This window comes from Macrobrachium rosenbergii, chromosome 55, assembly GCF_040412425.1.
Source record: "Macrobrachium rosenbergii isolate ZJJX-2024 chromosome 55, ASM4041242v1, whole genome shotgun sequence".
NCBI lineage: Eukaryota > Metazoa > Arthropoda > Malacostraca > Decapoda > Palaemonidae > Macrobrachium > Macrobrachium rosenbergii.
This window is the reverse complement of record NC_089795.1, coordinates 64,802,521-64,821,960: the sequence shown is the minus strand read 5'-3', so window position 1 is coordinate 64,821,960 and position 19,440 is coordinate 64,802,521. Positions and strand designations below refer to the sequence as shown.

The 19,440-nt window shown below is 35.3% G+C and overlaps 1 protein-coding gene across 1 annotated transcript in view; it reads left to right on the top strand.

The window, feature by feature from the left end:
• Positions 1-502: 502 nt before the first annotated feature.
• Positions 503-19,440, top strand: part of LOC136835825 (uncharacterized) — a 174,965-nt gene continuing 156,027 nt past the window's right edge. Inside the window, exons 1-2 of the mRNA XM_067099678.1 lie at positions 503-673; positions 16,378-16,521. Of these exons, the coding sequence (XP_066955779.1) occupies positions 503-673; positions 16,378-16,521 (315 nt within the window). The remainder of the gene's footprint in view (positions 674-16,377; positions 16,522-19,440) is intronic.

The window sequence follows — 19,440 nt, the reverse complement described above, 5'->3', positions numbered from 1 at the left end:
AGTCCCCGAACTATTGGCCGAGGGAATAAACATTCAGTGACAATTCTCATTCAAACCCACAGTTAACCGTCACGTAAACGATAGTTGGAGGGAAAGTGCTGAGGAGAAGGGAGAAAAAATTCGGCACTAGGTCAGTAAAAGTGGGAGATGAAAGAAAGAAGGAAATCCTTAACCTAACTGTTAACACAATATTTACAGTAATATACCTTTAGATATGTCCCCCACACCGGACAAAATCAACGCAATAATCTCCTCACTGAAGTAGTTCATCATATGAATGATCGTTTCGCTGGCACTTCGACGTATTGGTCATCCCAGGACACTAGAGTTCATCCATAAGGGAATGAGTTAACTTTTTATTTTTGCAGGACGATACTGGAGGCGTTACCGCAACAATAGACGGGAATTCAGGATGTGGGCTATGAGTATGGTCTCGGCGCACCATTGAGCACGAGAGCAAACCCGTAGACAAAAGGGGGTGATGTGTGAGCATCCAGTGACAATGATGCAACAACAGCAGACGATCCCACTTGAAGCTAGAGGTCAGTCCACATATAGCAAAGCAATGGTGCTAGAAAGTGACCGCCACACTGAACCACAAGACGTGAATAAAGTCGAGAACTTCTCTACAGGAGAGCCGAACGCAATCTCTCGTTGTTCCAGACGAAAATTTGTAAGTCGCCCCTTAAACAATCCAACGTGGCAGTAAGCGGAAGACCAAACCTACGTAGCACTCGTACATGAAAATGAGAATTTTTCATGGGCGGGGTACCATTTAACAAATAACAACCCTCGAATGGGGAAGCAAACATAACAAAACTCTAGCCAAGAATTCGAGGCTCAAATGAACTAATGAAAAATTTAACATTAATCAATAAACAAATGTTTACGTTAAAGGAGCCACGAGATAAAAACTTAAGTAGCTGATATTAATATACTATATATATATATATATATATATATATATATATATATATATATATATATATATATATATATATATATATATATATATATATATATTATAATATATATATATATATATATATATATATATATATGTATATATATATATTTATATTTATAACACATATATATAAATGTATATATATACATATATATACACATACATCCATACATACATAAAATAACGATAAAGAGTTGTTCCACAGACAAGGATGGGCCTCAACATTGAAACTAACTATTGAGTTGTGGTTGAAGTACCTTTGCAGAAAATTTCCATTATACAGGACTTCACAGAAGGCTCATCCCGAACCGGTTGAGCTTCAGACTGTCATTCGATGGGCTGGAGTTCAATTCCCGCGGCCGGCTGATGAAGAGTTAGAGGAATGTAATTCTGGTGATAGAATTCGTTTTCTCGCTATAATGTGGTTCGGATTCCACAATAAGCTGTAGGTCCTGTTACTAAGTAACCAATTGGTTCTTAGCCACGTAAAATAAGTCTAATCCTTCGGGCCAGCCCTAGGAGAGCTGTTAATCAGCTCAGTGGTCTGGTAAAACTAAGGTATACTTAACTTTTATCAGTGCGTGGAACCAGTAACTCACTGGGCCTTTCACATTTATTCATATACGCACTGTCACTCTTCACGGATTTTAAGGCCCATTATTAACAGTACTCCTGCTCTAGTGTTCCCTGCCGCCTTCCTCGTAACATTTCTTGATGAACCTTTTGTCCTCTGTTGTTTTCCACATATTGAGATGATCCACTTGTGAATTATACTTTCACCCTCATTATTCTTTTTACCACAGAAACATCCCACAATTTATATCCTTGTAATTCTTCTTAATCCATATATTTTACACAAATAATTCATCTCAGCAGCTTCTTTTGCTTTTTACTGAATTTTCATTCAGCATTCACGCTTTACAGCCATAAAGAAAATAGGCCCAGGTGTTCCAGATTACATTCCATCACAAACACCCTGCTGCCTTCCTTTCTTTCACATCCTGTGATTCCTGGCGTCTGTCATCCTGCCTTCATTACTGCTGCTCTTAAAGAACTATGCAAATCAAGCTTTTCCATTCTTCTACCATCCACCGCCATTTACCTTTACAGATCGACTTTGCTTCTATTTACTCTTATCAACTTACTCGATGCCACTTTCAGCTGTCTCCTCCAAACTTTAAATTCAGTACTTTCTATAGTTTCTCTTCACTATCCCCAGTTGAGAGTGTAATTTCTGCTAACATCATGTACTCGGTCACACTTTCTAGTGCAACAGACACTCCCACCAGTTTTAAACTTCCAATAATCACTCATCTGTGCCTTTCGCATTCTCTGTGTTCAATAAATCTGTAAGTACTCCATCGACCTGGGACTGAATTAATTTCAGACAGCATATCTCCATCAACATATTTTATTCTTAGATCTGTCTGCGCATCAACTTTTCTCTGCATTAATTTAAAGTTGAACAACACCTGTTTCTCTATGAAGTACTTGCTTGCTCTTACTCGATTTGTATTACTTGCTTTTTTCTCTTTCACTCTTCTCTTAACTACTTTATATACCTATACATACATTCTCTTATGCTAAGCCATTGTACCCTATATAGTTTCTCTATTCACAAATCTTTCATTTCCTTATCGGATCACTCACTGGTTTTATTCCATCTTCCTTTCACATGTAAATGTATATACTGTCTCTGTGACCCGATCATAAAATTTTGTATTCTACTTTGTATGTTATATTTTTCAATAATTTTCTTCTTTTATGCTAATCGTACTTTGTTCTTTACCAGCTAACTTGTCTTCATTATATTTATAATCACTTTTTCACCCTTTCTATTTTAATTTTCTTCCTACAACTAAAGAGTCATTTGTACATAAATCACTCCTCTTTCCATCATAATACACATCAAGTTGCATTTCCATTAACTCTGTGCAGATTTATATTATAACAAACTCTTTCTCAACTTTTTTTCTAAATTTGTTCGGTAACAAATTGTTTCCAAGAATCAGGATCTCTTCAATCATATTTCCTCAAGCCCTTCTTCACTCTAATTTTATCCAGGCAAACTGAGAAAATCTGTCAAGGTAGTGGGGGACGGCTCTATCTCGACAATATTTTTTAATTTTTATATTCTGCTGTGTTTGTGTTTCTCATTGGTTTGGCCTTCAGTAGCTGACTCCCATTTTAAATTATTGAATAAAAACGTTACTTATATTAAATTTCGTATTCCAGATCTCGGTATTGATTTATGACAGTCTTTCAACGTTCAGTTAGTCCATTGTTCCTGCGTTGTAAAATTTCTCAGAACTCTGATAACCTTTGACATTCAAAACTTTGAAAACTATGGTTCATCTCTTATTACTAGACTTGCTATTAATTCCAAGTCTTGCCTCTCTTTTGTGAGGCCGAGTACCTCGATTTTCTAGATGGCTTGTTTATTACAGTTGTGACCAGTTCATGGAGTAATCTTCTTATTCAAGTTGTTGAATTTTTGGAACTTGAGAAGTTGACTGCATTTTTATTGAGCTAGCTCTGTGACTTGTTTCATAGTTTTAATTGTTTAACTCATTTGTTTTTGTAATTTATTTTTCTTTATTTAGTTCTTTCTTTGCTACTTTTCTTTCTTTTTCTGCAATGGGATGTTTTTATGTTTTGGAGCCTTTGGTCATTGTACCCTTCTTTTCCAGCTTGGGATGTATCTGGAATAATAATAGTAATAATGCCTTTGTATGTGAATAATTTAGCGCAGCCATCCTTTCATATGCTCTGACCCCAGCTAGGTATAGAATCATACTCTCACGGAACCACACTTTCAAACTTCTAGTCCATTCCTGCATACCCCTGTCCTTTCACCATAATCTTGATGTTGTTACATACAGCCTTCACTCCCTCAACAAATTAACTTTTACATCTTCTCTATTCTGAACCACGGCAATGCACGTTTATTTTATTTTAGTTTAGTTTTTCTGTAACAATGGTGGGTACAGGGGTCCTTAACGTATTACTTTGGTCATTTATTATGGAGGTTATTTTCATTTCCAACTGGCTTTAGGAGAGGAGAATCCTCTGCCAGTTTGGGGGAATTTCCCTACGCCAAAAAAATCATTAAAATGCGTTCCAAGGCAAAGAAATCCCTAGTATTACTAGGCATTTCTTTGCCTTAGAACCCATTTTATTTGTATTACAAGCCGTCGGCATTTGCTAATGTGAAATTGTATAGTTTGTACCAATAATGCCACCATGTTAATATTCGCCAACAATTGGAGGGATTTTAAGTATGTGTTTGCATGGGGCTCGAAAATAAGGCTTATCCGCTCATGGGGACACGGTTCTGTAGAATCCCAGCTAATGATTTTTCCCATGACAGAGGAACTAGGTAGTGCCGCTTAGTTACCACTGCAGTGGCAGTCAGTTGTAATTGACTGAGTGTATATACATACATACACAGTCACATTCATAACTCACATGTGTATCGTATATATATATATATATATATATATATATATATATATATATATATATATATATATATACATACACACACATATACATACATTCATTTGACCCTAGTTTGGTACTACCAAAAATATGAGATGGTAATTTTCAGTTTCTTATGTCTGGAAGTGTTAAAGTTTTCCGATTTCAAGTTACAGTGATCGAGTAAATCGTCTATTGTGTTTTTCCAAAAACTGGCACGTCACCTGTGCAGGTTGCTGAACATTATCTCGAGAATCCAGGAACTTGATATTCTTAATACAGATCATCATTATCATCTCCATCACTCTTGTTTATTTTGTAAAGCCCTCGGATCAAATATGTATATAAATGAGTTCGAAGGCAACGAAAGAGTTTTGCACAACGATCTCTCTCTCTCTCTCTCTCTCTCTCTCTCTCTCTCTCTCTCTCTCTCTCTCTCATATTTCGGATAAGAAACCGTAGTTTCAAAAGGTAGGATAGTCTTAACAAAACTTAATCTTCTTGCTGGCTGCCTTATAGTGTGTCCGTCTACGGCTAAGAGAGAGGATTCTTTTCCGACAATGTTAAAAAGCACTCGACTTATTGTTTCCTGGTGAGGGCCCTACTGTATGGAAATCAATAGAAGATCGAATAAGAATAAAACATGTGAAGGCTGCAGCCTTCTAGCAGTTCTCTCTCTCTCTCTCTCTCTCTCTCTCTCTCTCTCTCTCTCTCTCTCTCTCTCTCTCTCTCTCTCTCTCCTAGTGAATCTAAAATTTTCAGTGTAAAATATCAAGAAAACGTTTCCATCATTTTATCGGAGAATTTTGTTTTTCAGAAGGCGTTTAAAAGTGAGATAATCTCTTTATAGCGTCTTGTTTTATAACGCCCTTTCAGTGAAACAGACTTTCCTCTCTTTCGGTGCATGATTAAGCAGCTGAATTAACGGAGCAACTGTAATTTATCTTGGTCAAGAAATAATGACCCAGCTGAATTACCCTCCGTTATTTGAAAAACATTCATAATCAGTAGATGATTGATTGGGGATATTGATACCTCGCTCTCGAAACTGAGTTGTTCTTTGGGTTGTTAAGGGTTCGGTGCACTAATGTTTTCCTTGTGAATTTTTAAAATCTTGAACGGTCATAAAAAGGAAAAGTGTAAATTCAGTAGTAAATGGTAAGAGATACGTAATGCAAATTATTTCGATAAGCTGTTCTAAAGTACTTTTGGTGTCACAGAATTATCCAAAGGTAAAAATCTTATTCGTTAGGCATCACCATGACAGATTTTTTTTTTTGGGGGGGGTGGGGATGAGACGAACTTCTACCTTTATTTCTCGATAGCAAAATACCATTGTTTGTAGCTTTATTACCGTGTTCTTTTCTCCATCTGCATCCATTCCTGCCTCTACAGTACCCTCCCACTCCTCTCTCAACCTTCCCTTCCATAACCCTGTTCATGCCTTTCCGACACCCCATCTCAAAAAGAGAGATTGCCTTGTCGAAGTCACATGGCTTCACCATAGTATGTTCTATATTGAAACCGTATGATGGGCAACCTGGGGGGAAAGAGATTCCCCCGGTGTGAATCTAAATATCTCTTTACTTTTTCTCTTTCTCCCTCATTCGCACTTCTGTCTCATATATTTTATTAGCCTTCTTCTATATTGCTCTCAAACATCTATTATTACTACCTCTAAGTGCTGGTATTAGGTGTTGGGATTTCCAAATTCGTAAAAATTTACTGTTTTGACAAATGGGAGAAGAAAACAGGGTTGGGAGGGGGTTTGCATCCAAAGCTGATTTCAAGAGTTGTGAATAATGTTAGCAACATTGAAGCTGCTTTGAACCTTTTGGCAGAACTGTCCTCAAGGGTTGGCTCATCAGAATCAAACGGAGGATGATTCCATGTCCACATGGTCTCAGTTCTAAGAGAACGGTCTAGCTTATTTTAATATTATTATTATTATTATTATTATTATTATTATTGTTCAGAAGATGAACCCTATTCATATGGAACAAGCCTACAGTGGCCATTGACTTGACATTCAAGCTTCTAAAGAATATGGTGGTCATTTGAAAGAAGGGACAAAAGTTAATAGGAAATATACAGAAAGAGGTCAGCTTGTAGAAAAGAAAAATTATTTATCAAATAAAAAGTTAAAAATATAATTAAAATACAAGGAGAGTTGTTTTTGGGTAGTAATGCATTACAGCTTTGCTTGAACTTTTGAAGTTTCAGTTGCCTAACATCCTCGTGAGGAATAAAGGACCTCTGGGACTGAGGTTTGACAGCGAAGTACATTTACTGCATATCGGTCCTGCTGTTCAGCTTATTTGGTTGCTCTCGGCAGCTAAAGAGGATCAGGGATCAGTTGTGAATGTGAAAGATCTTTGCTCAAATACAACTTACGAAAAATTGAGAAACGAGACCCTCCGTCGATAATCCAAGTATTAATTGCTAATGTTAGGGAACAGAAGTTTACCACCACGAAAAAAGATTAATCTCTGGCAGAAGCAGGCAACCACAGCCGAGAACAGTATTCTAGTAAAGGAAGGACAAATGACCTTAACAGGTTACATTAATTTTATCATTGTTATAAATATATGAGGCCTTATGTACAACACCTAACTTCTCTACGGCATTTGCTGACACTCTCATTATCACTTGTATGCACTAAAAATAGGAATGGATCAAGAACACTACCCTGTGAACTTCAGACACAATAGGTCTTGGTTTGCTAAAGATCCCATCAACATCTATGCTCTGTCTCAGTTTCGATGCTATTACGTGGTAGAGTAGAGAATGTGAATGTACAGAATAACTAATGGTACCTTCATAATATTCTCAAGCAGTTATCATCATTTTTAAAAATTAATATCTGTATGAATCCATGCAAAAAGCAGTCTTCCTCCCCGGGATCCACTTTGCCACATCACTGTTGATGACTCTTGTACATTCTTCAGGTGACTCCTGACCACGTAGTCTGAACCCAAACAGTGATTATGGACTCTGAGTGACTTCAAGTCCAAATGGCTTGGTTGCGAGGATGATAAAAGTACTGGTAGTGCAATGAAAATATGCTTGTATCGTGCTGCACATGTATTGCGAAGTCACTGGACTATGAAGCTTTTTTTTTAAGTATGAAAGTATATGACTCAGTGCAAAGGATAATGTTTAAAGTTACATCTTATAAGAAGTAGTTTAAAGCTTATTTTACTTTCTCAAATAGTGCTGCTGCAATTGAAGTCTTTATAGAATAAAAAAAAATGCAGCTTTTGAGTCCAAAGTTGAGGTCTGCGATATCTGTAATATCTTGGACGAGGAATATGATTTTATTTCAAAAGAATGGATATGACCGATTTAGTTACCACAAGAAATGCTCCAACTTTCATGTGGCACATTGCTTCATACAAAAAGGATAGACTTCATTTCATAAGAGCCTCTGAATGTCTCCAGAACATTAAACAATAAGAACATTCCAGTTAAGGTAGGTAGTAATACACAGGTAGCTTTACTGGCTAAATTCAAACTTTCTCCAGATGGAAGTATTATAGCAGTTACTCCTCATAAATCCATCAACACCAAAAAAAATTGGGTATTATTCAGAAAAGACCTTTATGATTCCTCAAAGGATTGAATTTTAAATTGATGCTGTCCTCATGTTTCTTCATTAAGAAGCTAGGCTTGAGCAACATTACCAGCTTAATAGCCTTCTCTTCCAGATCTCCTTGATCAAATGAAAAATGGATAACTGCCCATCAGAGTCAAGAAATCCAAAAGTAGACAAGTGCCTCAAGTGCTGTGAATATGGTCAAACTGAATTGAAGGTGAGAGCAAACGGAAATGCCCCGTTTGTTCAAAAGAACAAGACCAATACCCTCTTGATAGGTTTAGTTTTCATTGTAAAGGTGGCATTCCCTCTATTCAGAAACTTGCCCCGATATAATTTTGTATCGGATGTCCTGGAAATTGCAGACACAGAGCATTTGAGTATAGGTAGTGCTAAATGAAAGCCAAAGGGGTTGTAAAAGCCCTGAATCAACCACCATCTGTCTCTGTTATGAGAAACCTGAAAAACTCAGTTTTGCTCAAGCTGTCCAAAGGAATTTGTCTCGAAGCCTGGTTCTTTTGCCTCATCGGAGTTTTCCTTAAGCCTGGCTCTCCTGCTGCAAGCTGAATCCTCCCAAAACAAGACAGCTTCACATACCCAACCTGGCTGAGGTAGGGAAGGAGGAGTATCATATCCCAATGGAATATAGTTCAGCTGAATTATCTCCTGCTAAAGTCCGTTCCAACTGCTCAAATCTGTTTCAACTCTACAAAGGAAACCAAAAAAGTAAGGAAGGTTTAGTATTTCACATTGATAAGCAGATAAGACCTGCCTTGCTCAAAGGTACTATAACCATTAAAACGGCAAAATCCTTTGCCATGCTTGTAGAATGTCCTTTTGTTACTAGGAATCCAGTTGCCTAAGAGGGCAGACCAAAATTTTTGTCCCCAACATACTTCTTCCTCCAGAGCTAGTAGGTAATTTTTAAATTAAAATCACATACTTTTGGTGGAAAGCGCAAGGGCGTGATAGATAGAGCAGAACAACCAAAGGATATTCTTAGTTATCATAGTCCAGAGATGGTGTACCTGCTGGATACCATGCTAGGCAATTTACTGTTAATCTTGGATTGAATTATGCAAAATTTAACTTTATTTTTTTTTTTTTGTACTGGCAATTGTGCCAATACCAGTGCTGCAGTTACTCAGCATTTTACCGTAAGCCTGAATACTTTTTTACAAGTTATAGTTAGTACTGTAATATTAGATTACAGTTAACAGTTTGCTTCCTGTACCTTTATCAGACATGGGACAGATAAAAATGAAAATCAGAATACAATAATTCAGCTTCCCTAAATATTCCTACTACTTGATTTCAGTGCTCTATCCTCGTTGGGATGGTGATGTACTGGATTCAGAAGGAAAACCAATAAGAAGATATTATGAAGAACAATGCAGTGTCTGTATAATGATGGATCAGTGACCTGTCATAATACTAATGCTAATCATTTATCGGGTACAGACTAAGTTTATGTTCTTCTAGTATTCATTTAGATTTATGTTCAGTCAGTGACTGTTTGAATGGCAGTAACAACTTACCAGTTGACTTACAAGTAAAAAATTCCTTTGTTGAATTTCATCCTAAATAGAGGGTGGAGGAGGCTCATTGGAACAAATTTAATGTTGCTGTTGTCCTAGGTAGAGAATTTGAATATTTCTACTCACATATTGAAGCTTATGATATTTTTATTTTATCAGGCAACCTTGAAAAGTGCTCATGGTGCTATATCAAAAACTAAAGGGAATTTTCACAGACCTGCAGTTCTATGGAGGACCAAAATAGGAAGTGTTCTCAGTAAAGTTGCTCGAAAATGCTACAGAAGTTAACAATAGATTGATATAAACATTGCTTTGCCAAACAATGAAGATTTTTTTTTAACCCGAGAGGATCGTGGAATTCATCGTAAGACCACAATGAGAGCTGTTATTAGAAATATTTACCCATTTTAAAAGTGAATGAAACTGTGGTAGTTGATCCTTCTGAAGTTCATGAGAAACTAGGTCAACATTTTTCAAGTGTTTCTAAGACAGAAAATTATTCTGCTTAATTTCAGAGAATTCATGAGGTCAGATTGCCATATATCTTAGCTCTATGCAATGTTTGAAGGATTTAGAGACGATCTGTTTTCAGCTGAGGCTTCTGCCCCTTGGGGAGATACAATATTAAATGTTTAAATGAGATGCTGAAGCATCTGCCAGAATATGTCAAGATCTATCTTTTGAAAATCATAAATAAGATATTGAGGACTAGTCCACTACCTAAAGATGCCTTTGAATCCGTTAGGCACGGACCAGTTACAGTAACGTTTTGTGTTTGGTAGCTAATGGAGAAGATGATCCACACCCAGCTTGTTTTGTGTTTGGAATCTGAAACTTGATTTCTTTATCACAGTTTGGTTTTTGAAAGAATCTGTATGCTGAAGACCCATTGCTCAGATTATCCATTCAACTTCAGTAAGCTTTTCCTAAACTGTGTGAAACCACTGATGTTGAAGTCTGTGGTACTACATGGTGTTGTGATATAATTTAACAGCTGTTAAAATGAATACTTGCGTAGATGAAGAGTCATTGATTCGTTTCTCATCATACAGATTCTTAAAATTAAAAGAGTAAGAACGGCTCTCTTCAGGTCTTTATTCACGAAGAGGGAATTCCAGAGGGAGGTAACCTTGTGTTGCGTGTTTTGCAGTAGCTGTTAATATCATTGAGGCAGTATCCCTTGATGACTTGGAAATTTACTGCACTTGCGGTGATCCCAAGCTCTAAGACTTAATATCGTAAGATTCACTAGGTGTAGCCATAATGAAGCAGTACAATTCCTTGCTTTGAAAGGTACTATTTTGCTGTATGAAATGGAAGTGAATTTTTTGGGCATGATATTTGACTAACTCACATGCTGTAGTCACGTTGATGCCTTGAAATTGAAGATAAGGAAATCCTTTTAAGTATTTTAGAAGTTGTGTCTAGTCGTGTTTAGGGAACAAATGATAAGTTATTGTTGTAGTCTTATGATCTGCTGTGTAGGTTTCACCTCGATTAAGGATGTTAAATTTATGCTATTGCGTGTAACTAAATTGAAAGAACTTGATGTATACAAAATTTTGTCCTCAAAATATGACTTGGTGCATTTTGAACCCTGCTTGTTTAGAGCATTTATATGGATGCAAGTGAATTTACGTTTGATTGATTGGGGGCGGGGGATGTTGGTTCTGTGGTATTTGTGTTGAGGCTTCCCTCTGGCTAAAGTCTCTCTCAAAGAATATTTCCCATGGATGAGGTCAGCTCTTGTTTCCTTGAACGCAAAGTTATATACGGAAAGTTCAGTCAGAAAATGGTGTCTGATGTGCTGTAGTCTGTAAAGTTGAATAAATTTACTCGTTTTAAACAGTAAAGGAAATTGCTTTGTCGTACACAATAAATTTTAAGATTGCTCTGTCTAATATGGAAGGGCAGTTGGTCATACATTTTAAGAAACTGCCAAAAAAGTGGCTGTTCTCCGTCCTTGCCAATTATGAAAACTAGAAAAGCATTATTGCCCCCGAGTGATTAGGTTTAAGCTGAGAAAAAAAAAAAAGATTACCAACAAAGGAGAGGAAAGGCAAAACATATTGTCGATATTTACTTTTCAGTTCATCTTTTAAACATCCTTCAGGCCAAAAGATATTAATAGGAGATCTCAAAGATGAATTAAAAATAAATTTTGACAATATATGTGGCCTTTCCTTCGTTAATCCAATATCTTGGTTAATCCAGGACAACTGTTCCTCATTTAAAGACCATACGCCAGACTTTGGACTTTTTAGTCGTAAAGGTTTAAACCAAATATAAAAGAATATTCGGGGCGAACCGAAAGACGGCGGATGAAAATAGTTCAGGGCACCATTCATAACCTTCCGTTCAGTTCTCAAGTTTCCAAATGCTCATTTCATTTTGAATTGCCGATCATAAATAGTTACGACTTGGCGATATGTTTTAGGCTCGACAGGCGTGCTTGTTAGGAAGGGAACAACTGTTATTGATCTATTTGTTTTGTCCAATACTAAAATGCTAAGAAAATAAGGACACAATAAGCATTTATTTTTTTAAACAAATTACTCCATGAATATCAAGAGAAACAAAAAAAAATGTCATATATGAGAAAGTTACTGTTTTATAGTTTAAACTGAAATATACAAATACACAAGCATATATATGTCACTGAAATAATCACAGGGCCCTCTGAACTTCTCGTTTTCTTCACACTTTTTGGAAAGCATAAGATCCAAATGGAATATTACGAAGAAATGCTAGCGTCTGTACCATGGTTCGAGCCTGAACCCAGAGTATCAGAACGAGGTCATGTTACTGACCTGACCTTGAGCGAACCCGAATCTAGACTATCAGAACGAGGTCACGTTACCAACCTGACCTTCTCGTGGCCAGGCCGGTACCGCGATCTCGTTCTGATACTTGGGATTCAAGTTCGAATCCTGTTACGGACGTCAGAATTTCTTCATATTCTTTCACATTTGCTTCCCATGCTTTGTAATGACAAGTGTACCTAAGAAGTGTGAGGAAATCGATGAGTTAGTAGGGCATTGCTGTTAGTACAATTACTCACGATATGTGATGTGTGTGTATATATATGTGTGTGTGTGTGTGTGTGTGCGCGCGCGCGGGCGCTTGCTTGCTAGCTGAGATTAAGGTTACGTTATAAGTCTTAACACCGAAATGTCTCTGAAAGTATGGAGCCGAAACGCCTGTCGTTCAATCCCCTGCGCCCAATCATATTCCCCACTTTCGAGCACATCATACTGTCGTAATGGATAAAATGACTAAAAATTAGCCCGTGCCAGCTTAGGGCTGGATAATCGAAAACGAACAAACGAATGCATATCTCTTTCCTCAGATTAGCGCCAAACGAACATTATTTTTTCCATTACATTCAATATCACAAAATGAATTTTTTCTTCTTGTGCAAGATCTATCAGTTTTGCTCTTCGTTGCATTCATTTCCATTTCATTTCCAGAGTACTTCTTTTTCACTAAGAGTGTCTCATAAGGAAGACTTGACAATGTATAGATAAAGAGCCCTTCCAACGAACACTTACACAATAAAAAACCGGAAAGGCAGTGTTTTGTGTATTGAATTATTTATATTTGCATAATTACGAAGGGTAATCTTTTGACGTCATTCAAGTTAATAGGATTTCAGATGATATTTTATGTATATGTTTTTAAAGTGAAATTTAATATCAATAATAGCTTTTGATGCCAATATATTTTATTATATTTTATGTGATATGAATAATAAAGACATATGGAATGAAAATTTTAATTCAATACTAATTAATCAAGTAACATGATTTGACTGGGTCCTCATCAAATGAACTTCATTGGCAAATTATTTTTATGGCCTTTAACTTGTTAATTAAACTATATATAGTTCGATTCTTTTAAGTCTTTCATTTCAGCACATTAATGAAAGAGAACTGAGGTCCATAAGAATAAAAAAATTTTCATAAAATTATACTCCAGTGGTTGCGCAAAGCTACTAAAAAATCAGTGAACCAACGGCATTTCAATACCATTAAATTCCTCATACATCACAAACTTAGAAACCAGCTAGTTTTAAAGATTATAACGCTCAAGATTTCACTGCTATAATTTTATGAAATTGCATGCAAAAATGCAGCCCAGGTTAGGTTATCTTAGTTGAATTTTCTGTTAACTTCTTTGACAAAGGAAGCTGAGGGTTTTTTTTTATATGAAATGTGATTTTGAGATCCATGACAACACAGGAAGTTCACTTAGTTCCATGACTTCACTTATCGGTCATAAATCGATACGAAGACAGCAAGCAGTTTCGTCTTCCTCTCTATACCCAGTGTCAACTTATGCTTCTGCCAGTGAGCATAATTGCCGTTGTTTCTGAACATTGATGTCCATAAAATTTTGAGATTTTAGAATGTGTTCCTATTCAGAAGTCATAGACTCCATTTTACAGCAACAGGTACCGTGCCACCAACTAAGAATCCACACGACCTTGTCCCAGTCTAATTGCCATGAGAACATTTGTATGCAGTATTCAAACCCAGTGCCATTACTGTTGAACATGGTTGTGTAAAATATTTTAGCGTATTTGTATTCACTCCCAGTATTCGTGAAGCATAGCCACTATTTTGTTCCATTAAATTAATTGTTAAGGGATCAGGATTACATACCAATTGTCGTTAGTATTAGTCAATACAGTATAGTGAAACAAGCCCAAAGTCAATTTGCTGACTTAGGAAGTTACCCGAAAAAAAGTGCGTAGTTTTTCAACAGAAGCAAAAAGAAAAAAAGTAAATGCTGTGAATTAATAAGAAAGAGTAATTAATAGCACTTAAGGATTTAAAAAAAAATGTTTTGCTTCTTATTTACAAATACCACGTGTAAAGTAAAAGGCATGTTTTTATCTGTATTCCGACGATCTAAGAGAACAAAGGTATGTTTTAATGTAAACAAGATCCCAAAACCCGGCCAGTGAGTATGAGATTGCCACTGCCAAACCTTGCCACTGTTTGATTTAAAAATTTTAATAAATATAAGTGAAAGTTAAATGAAAGCATCTATCGTTACAAACTTGTCATGCTAGAAAATAAAAGGAAAATTCTTATGTGTAAATTCAGTATATATCATTATATATATATATATATATATATATATATATATATATATATATATATATATATATATATATATATATATATGTATATATATATATATATATATATATATATTATATTATATATATATATATATATATATATATATATATATATATATATATATATATATATATATATATATATATATATATATATATATATATATAAAATCAAGCAGCTTGATACCCAAGGTAATAAATTGAGGATAAAATCAGGCAATTTACTTCTAAAGCACTGAATTGGTTTGAAATGTATTAAATCACGAAAGTGCTTCCACAGATTATACAAAGGAGCTCTATGAATCAAATATGACTCATGCCAAGTTAGTAGAAAAGCTTCCCTGTGTGAGAATTATATCGGCCAGGCTTAATTTTTTTAAGGGAATGATCACAATAAAATGTAATAGTTTTTAGATCGCCTGAATGACGTCATTCCTCGCATATGTTTATTTGTACCAGTATACAAAGTTACTCGGGTAAATTATACACGAGAAATTACCGATTAATAATGACTTAATTTGTATATGCCAGTCACAAGTCGAATTAGCTGTTCTTATTTATGCCCTAATGCATATGATGTTCGGAATGTGTGGTATTGACAGAGAACTCCCCAAAACAATGGTCATTCTGCAACGACGTCTCTTTGTCAAACAATTTTCAACAGTTGATTTGAAAGATGTAATTAAACTTATAGCATGTGCATTAAGATGATCAAATTCGCTGACATTTCCCCGTAACGGAGCACATGTCAGTTACTCATAATACCCGACTTCATTCACGTCCATCAGAAAAGCATTATCTCAATGTATTCTGAAGAATCTCCATCAATCCAGAGAAACTCGCTGGTGGTTAGCTCGAACAAGAACAACGCTCTCTGTTGTATGTCCATAATGATGTCTCTCATTATCAAGCATTATTATGCGAAGGCTTTGATTGTGGCTCGAAGAGAACTGAATGTTTAATGTAGTAAACACGTCGTTAACGTAGCTTAACCATATAACTTTAAGAATATATTTGCGCTATTCTAGATTCATGTATCTTTGAGTTATTTTCATTTTGACAGTTAAGATAGTGTCAGTAAGTCGCAAGATATTTCAGTAGTGTCATGTTTAAGAAACTGAAACCTTTATGTAAAGTTTTATTACCTCAGATTTCGATTTTTTCCGGTTTTGTTTAACGAAGTACATATTTAGATATAATGAAAAGTACTACATGATCACTAATATTCTTGAAATGTTACAAAATTATCATTATATTGCATTCTGTTCACATTTTCTGATTCACTTTTGATTCCATGTATGTGTATGGAAAATAAGTTGATTATTAAACATATACTGGATTCTCAATAATGAGATGGCATCCCAGTTGCTCACTTTATGATAGATACACAAAATGGGAAACTTCAAACAAAATTATAGATATATATAAATATATATATATATATAATATATATATATAAATATATATATATAAATATATATATATATATAAATATATATATATATATAAATATAAAATATATATATATATATGTATATATAATATATATATATATATATATATATATATATATATATATATATATATATATATATATATATATATATATATATATAATCTATAACCCCTGCCACCATTAACAATGTAGATTATAATCCAGGTTCAGCCACTGCTGGTGTACCAAGGGCGCCATGTAGATGGGGTAGTCAAGAGACATCTGGGAGGCACTTCTGGACATCAGCTGAAGAAAGAATCTTCAAAGAGTCTTCAGGGATTGTTCTACTGGATACAGGTTAGTGTAGATTTGAGTATTTCTCCTGCATATACGAAAATAGCGCTGTTGGGCAGTGCAGCGGAAGATAGTGGAGTTAGACTACACAGCCTCTATCACTGTGGAGGGGAGTGCTGAAAAGCTTTTCCTCTGGTAACCTTAGGTTTGGTCAGTTACAGATATCACATTGATTTTTACAAACAAGGGTCATTAAATGTGAATGTAATGAATATTTGTTTAAAGTTAATGGTTAAGCATCTATAATATAACTCTTCTTTTAGAAACGTCATTATCATAAATGAAGACATGTGAGCATAAATGAAATTTAGATATTAACTATCACCGGGTGACTCTCTCCCTCCTTTAAATGCAAATTCATAATTTTGGAGTGTGTGTGTTTTTTTTTTTTTTTTTTTTTTTTTTTACAACGCATTCAATAATTATTAGGCTCATTTGTCTTTTTGTAATCAGCAGAGCTTTTCTTGGTTTTTTCTTGCATTTTACGTATTGTCGAGGTTGTTTCACGATTGCACAAATGTAATTTGAAGAATAATCTGTGCATTGGAAATGCGCTCTCTCTCTCTCTCTCTCTCTCTCTCTCTCTCTCTCTCTCTCTCTCTCTCTCTCTCTCTCTCTCTTTTTCTTGCAGATTCTTTTATTTTTAAATGTAAGTGTGGTACTTATTTTCATTATTTTATGCTATAGTTTTCCTTGGAGATATAACATCCGTTGTTTGACGGCCAATGCTTCGTTTTGGAGAGATATCCATTGTTCCTTGTGTTGATCCAGGATTAATTCTTTAATGGAATGGGTTAATCCAAGGCTACTGACCCAAGACTATAATTGTTTCTTCCTCACCATCGCCGTAAGGTACAAGCAGATGTGGCAAAACGTGAGGGAAGCTTGTCATATTGTCTTAATTAGTATTTTCATATTCCATTTCTGACGATATTATTATCATAAAACTATCATCAATTATAATGAGATGTTTCTTAAATAAAGCCTTTTTTTTAAAGAATCTAAAGGGAGTATTCAATAGCCTTATTTTCACAACGAGGAAAAGCATTTGGCATCGCTCTTTCGCCCTCCCGAGACCCTCTTTTGACCAAGTACGCTGGGAAGACTATAGTTCAAATTAAAATCCGGTATTTAAAGTGTTTTATTGGATAAGAATCGGAGGACCCTATTAACGTGGTTTATGAGGACTACTGTAGATTGTAACCTTGCACAATAGTGTTGCGGAGCACTGTAAGGTCACTTGGAAACTCCAAGTTCATTTGGGATTCAGTTGGGGAACTTTTTCAGTTGATTATAGAAAGCGTACAAATTTATCGCGATCATCGAGATCTATGTGCAACTTTATAGAAAAAGGGGGCCAGCTAGAATTTTCAGTTATTTGATTGAATTATGGAAATGTCTGGTCAAGAGACTTCAGCCACCAGTGTCATCAATATTATATCCATCTCTTGTAAGCAGTCTGATACGAAAGCAGCTGCCAAGTAAAAATTTGGTGCTTTTATCACAAAATGCACAGTTCATCCTTTTTAGCTTAGCCACCGTATTAAAATTGCTTTTTTTTGTTTGAAGAGGTGAACATTTAATCATTCGTTCGTGATGAACAAAAAATTGCGACGTAAAAATGAAACCCATAACTTTTCTTGACTTTATTTAGCAATTTTATATTATGTGATGTATATGAATTTTGCCATTTAGGTAAATATGTAAAGTTATATCTATTCATTTCTGCAGATCTTAAGGAGTGTCAGAACCCCCTCATGTCGATGAATGATCATGTGTCCAATATTTCCATAACTGTATTGCAAGAATGAATACGGACATCTGATAGCACTTACATATTATTATAGCCTGCTTAAAGTAGTTTATCATCTTTAAAGTTCTATTTGTTATGACTGACATATTGTCATTTGATTCCTCATTGCCGGCAAGAAATCATCAATTCAGTAAATATGTGCTGACAGCAATTGTGCTGTAAGATTTCTGTGCATAGTAATCATCTGTATTTTGTTTTATTTGTTAAAAATGGAAGTTTCCATGTGACGGCAAATGCTTTAAACATTGAATTCCTTTTGGAAGAATTTTTAAGTCTCTTCGAACGCATTCAATCAGTATTTGGGACTCAAGAAATATTCTGATAGATTTCAACAGGTATCTACTTTAACTGGAGATTATTTGTAATCCTAGCCAAATGCTGCAATTTCCGGATATTTTGACGGAAATGAAGTATGTAGTCGTCTCTGAAAATGAATAATTATTCCCCATTTTTTTTTGGGGGGGGGTATTTCCACATTTCCTTGCTTATTCTGGGAAATAGGAATGACTTTCATAATGCTCACCGAATATGTTTTATCCTTTCTTCGACATTATTGGGTGAAAATCACATCTTACGGTATTTTTCTTCTCGTTTATGCCTACTCCCAACTCCCAAGGGAAATCAAATTGTAATTGATTTGCTACTGCTGTACAATCCCAGATCGAGAACAGAATTAATACTCTCTCTCTCTCTCTCTCTCTCTCTCTCTCTCTCTCTCTCTCTCTCTCTCTCTCTCTCTCTCTCTCTCTGGATGCTGTTTGATGAAACTACAGAATATGAACGTTCAGGTGTTTCGTTTTAGAATTACCGTACTATCCTTGTTTTATAAATGATAATACAGGGTTCGTGTTATTGCTGTTTAAACTGAACTTTTTTTTCAGTTACACAATCTGATACATCTCGAAGTTATAAGCTGATTTTTTCATGCGACTAGTTTTTGATATAGGTGCGAGGCAACGAGATGCAAGCTTATTTGGTTGAAATACTTTTATAACAGCTCGTAAATGGAGCAGTTTTGCTTTTAATTTTGCACTTGATTATACGATTTATCCTTGAATACGTGAGATTAATACCCCTGTATCACTAACGCTTTCCTTTGATTAAAATCT